This window comes from Phascolarctos cinereus, unplaced genomic scaffold (assembly GCF_003287225.1).
Source record: "Phascolarctos cinereus isolate Bilbo 61053 unplaced genomic scaffold, phaCin_HiC Scaffold_4;HRSCAF=312, whole genome shotgun sequence".
Taxonomy (NCBI): domain Eukaryota; kingdom Metazoa; phylum Chordata; class Mammalia; order Diprotodontia; family Phascolarctidae; genus Phascolarctos; species Phascolarctos cinereus.
Genome location: NW_027555847.1, coordinates 267,864,906 through 267,868,300, shown reverse-complemented (window position 1 = coordinate 267,868,300; position 3,395 = coordinate 267,864,906). Strand labels below are relative to the sequence as shown.

Here is a 3,395-nt window from a genome sequence, read left to right as displayed (position 1 = left end):
ACTCCCATATGCCTTTTACGATCTAGTTGAGAATACTTTCCCTCACACTAGTATACCAAAGCTAAAATAGGTCTGGAGTTGAAATGGCGCGAGTTGAAGTAGAGTAATGAACAGCGGGGGAGCCAAGGTTGCACCCTCAAAAACCTTCATGTTTCAGTGAAGATCAAACTACAGACTGCTGTCAGAGACATTTATTACAATGTTAAAGCCACGAGGAGCAGACACCGTATGAAAATGCCCGTTGTTCCGGGTATACAAAGAAAGTTCGAAGGAAGCAGCCAATTGTTTGTTTGCTGGAATGAATTCATGTCACAAACCACCTGGGTGAAAAGGCAAGAAAGCCATTAGAACAAAATAAAACAAAGCAACAGGCTGCACGTCTCCCTTCGGCTGATGCTCCTGAGCAGCCTGTTGACCAACAGCTTCCCAGGGAACTGCTCTCCAAGCAAACAGGCACCTGGGAGAACGTTGCAGGTTGGACCCAGTGTCTTTGATCCCCTTCCAGTTGCCTGGTCGGATTCTCCCTGCACCCCGCGCCTTCTGCCCTCATTCACGAAGAGCACCCTGAGCATTTCGTCTTTCTAGAGCCCCATGAAAGAATTCTGTACCAATGAGGGCACAGGAATAGTGATGGAGCACATTAAGCTGTAATTAGCTGGGCGCTGCGCAAGGGCGGGATACTCTGGGGCAACCTTTAGTGGAGGCCCTTGCCTCACTGGGACAATGCCGCGAGGCAATGCTCGCCATGCCCCCTCTCTCCCTCAGGTACCCCTCATCCCAACACACAGACTCCCAACCGTTTTTTTTTTCTCCCTATTGCACAGTTTGAGTTATTTCTACCTTCCTCCTGGTCCTCCACAACCCCACCGCTCAGGCCTGGCCGCCAGGGCACCTTTTGCCCGATGGAGTAGGAGTGGGGTCCGTGTCGCTCCAATTTCTCTTGGTGGCTGGGGGTGGTGGGTTTTTTTTTTTTCACATGGCCGACACGAACCTTTCCACATTGCTGGAGTAGGCAGAGTGCCGGACGTGGTAGGCGTTGGGGCCGGCCCCGAGCTGCCCGCCCGGATTGTAGCTGTGCGCCAGCGAACTGATCTGGCCTGGGGACATGCGGCCATAGAAGTCCACAGGGTCGTTGGCCCCCGAGGGGGAGGTGGACATTGCCAGCCTGCTGGACGCCCCAAACAGCTGGCTGCTGTTTCCCTGAGGATATGACCCGTGGTTCATGGGCAGGTGGCCGTTGGGAACCGGATAGGTGTAGGCCATGGGGTTGGACGGCCGAGGCAGCACGCCCGCGGGCCCGGCTCCGCTACCACCTCCGCCTCCTCCGCTGCACGCCGGGTTGCTATAGGAGGCAGCGGCCGCGGCGGCTGAGGCCCCGAAGGAGCAGGAGCCTGCGGCGACCGAGGGTGCCTGGCTGAGTTCCGGGCTAAGCGCGCGTCCGAGCGCGGGCGGCGGCGCAGGCTGCTGCTGCAGGAGCTCTCCAGGACTGTGCACCAGGCTGTTGATGCTGAATACCCGGCATTGGCCAGGGGACGACGCCGGGTAGTAGACGGAGGAGTGGGGGCCCAGCGTTTGGCCATAGCCCGCTGGGCTCATGGCGGCCGCCACGTTGGGATACACGGAGCCAGGGTAGGGAGGGCGCGCCACTGGCACGGAGCTGGGGAACATGCCCGCCGCGGCCGCCGCGGCGGCCGCCGCCGCTGCGTCGTGCATGTAAGCCGGGTAGGTGGAGAGGTCTGTGCGCTTGAACCTCTTCCTCCGGCGCAGAAAACTGCCGCTCTCGAACATGTCCTCGGCGTTGGGGTCCAGCGCCCAGTAATTGCCCTTGCCCGGGCGACCCGGCTCCCGGGGAATCTTGATAAAACAGTCATTCAGGGTGAGGTTGTGACGGATACTGTTCTGCCACTTTTTGGGGTTGTCCCGGTAGAAAGGGAAGCGCTCCGTGATGAACTTGTAAATGCCTCCCAGGGTCAGCTTCCTATCCGGGGCGTGCGCGATGGCCATGGCGATGAGAGCGATGTAGCTGTAAGGGGGCTTACCTCGCTGTAGGGGCCTCTTCCTCCTGCGCCCGCCGCCGCCGCCCGCCTTCGCCACCGGCTCCCCCAGCTCGCTGAGGCCCCCCGAAGGCTCACAGGCAGCGGGCTCCTTCTCTACCTTCACTACCGGCATCAGGGGGAGGCTCCTGCCCGCAGCCTCGGCCACTGGCGTGGGCGGATGCTGCAGGCCCCTGTCTTCGGGGCGGTCTCGCTGGGGAGAATGCCGCCTCTCCTCAGTCATCCCCTGGGCCGGGCCTTGGCCACCCAGCTCCCCTGGAGGAGAAATGGGGGCCCGGGCCCAGGCGCTCGGGGCCTGTCTGTGGCAGAGGGTGCTGGGGCAAGAGGAGCAGCCCTGGCCGGTACAAAGCGGCCGGGCTTGGGGAAAGTTACCTTACAACTCGCTCTCTAAGGGGAACCCGAGGTACCAAGCGCGAAGGAAGCTCAGTAACAGTCTCGAAGCCACAATCCACAGGGTTCTTTAAGTTTTGAGGGCCGGCCCAGAGTTGTCTCACCTTGCATCACGTATGGGGCGGCTGTGAGACAGTCCAAGAAGGCTTTTGGCTCGGTACCTGAAGTATTGGGGATTGGCGGGAGGGGGGTTTGATGGAGAATTTAGTAGCAAAGAAGTTATTGCAGGCGGGATCCCGTGCTGAGGTAGGTTTTCTCTCTGCAGCTTTCCATTTCCTACTCCGATCTCCTTCGTGCCTACTATCCACAATCACGGTCACGTCCAGAGGCTCAGAGGGCCAGAGCTTGCTTTCAGGGCTCTGGAGATCTGGTAGGTCCGAGGCGTGGAGGGATAGTGTGTGCGGGACCCATTCCAGGGTGGCGTGGAACTGACACCACTTGACAGCTTGCTCCTCACTTATATTTTGCCAGGCGAAGGGTCGAGTTCCCCTTCTCTGCTTCGGCAAAGTCTTCTCTGTACCTGGGCAGCGGGCACTCCCCTTTGCAAACACCAACCAGCTCCTCCCTCCTTCTTTCTCCTCCTTAAAGACACAGAGGAGCTCAGGGGGCTGTGCAGCTATTCCCGCCTCCCGCCCACCTGGGCTAGAGCTCACCTGTACTGAAAGCGTATTGGTGGCGATGATGTGGCTGCAGTCACAGCTGCTCGGTGGATGCCTCCACACAAGCCTACGTCGGATGCCTTATCTTGGGGTGGAGAAAGTCAGAATTCTACAAGGCAATGCCAACGAAACGCAAGCTCTGGCAGGTTCTACCTAAAGCCGGAGAAGTTTTGGGTATAGTCCTGGCGACAGGCTGGGGCTGCTGTCAAAGGACCTGGCTAGTCAAGTCCTTGGAAACCTCGTCTGCAGAAAGTTGCCCAGCAGGAGAGGAATACTGGAATTCTTGGGCTGT

The 3,395-nt window shown here is 59.2% G+C and overlaps 1 protein-coding gene across 1 annotated transcript; it reads right to left on the bottom strand.

Moving 5' to 3' along the window:
* Positions 1 to 209: 209 nt before the first annotated feature.
* FOXE1 (forkhead box E1) lies at positions 210 to 2,906 on the bottom strand. The gene has a single exon (XM_021004606.1). The coding sequence runs from the start codon at positions 2,275 to 2,277 to the stop codon at positions 973 to 975; it is 1,305 nt and encodes a 434-aa protein (XP_020860265.1). The 5' UTR covers positions 2,278 to 2,906; the 3' UTR covers positions 210 to 972.
* Between the last annotated feature and the right edge of the window lie 489 nt (positions 2,907 to 3,395).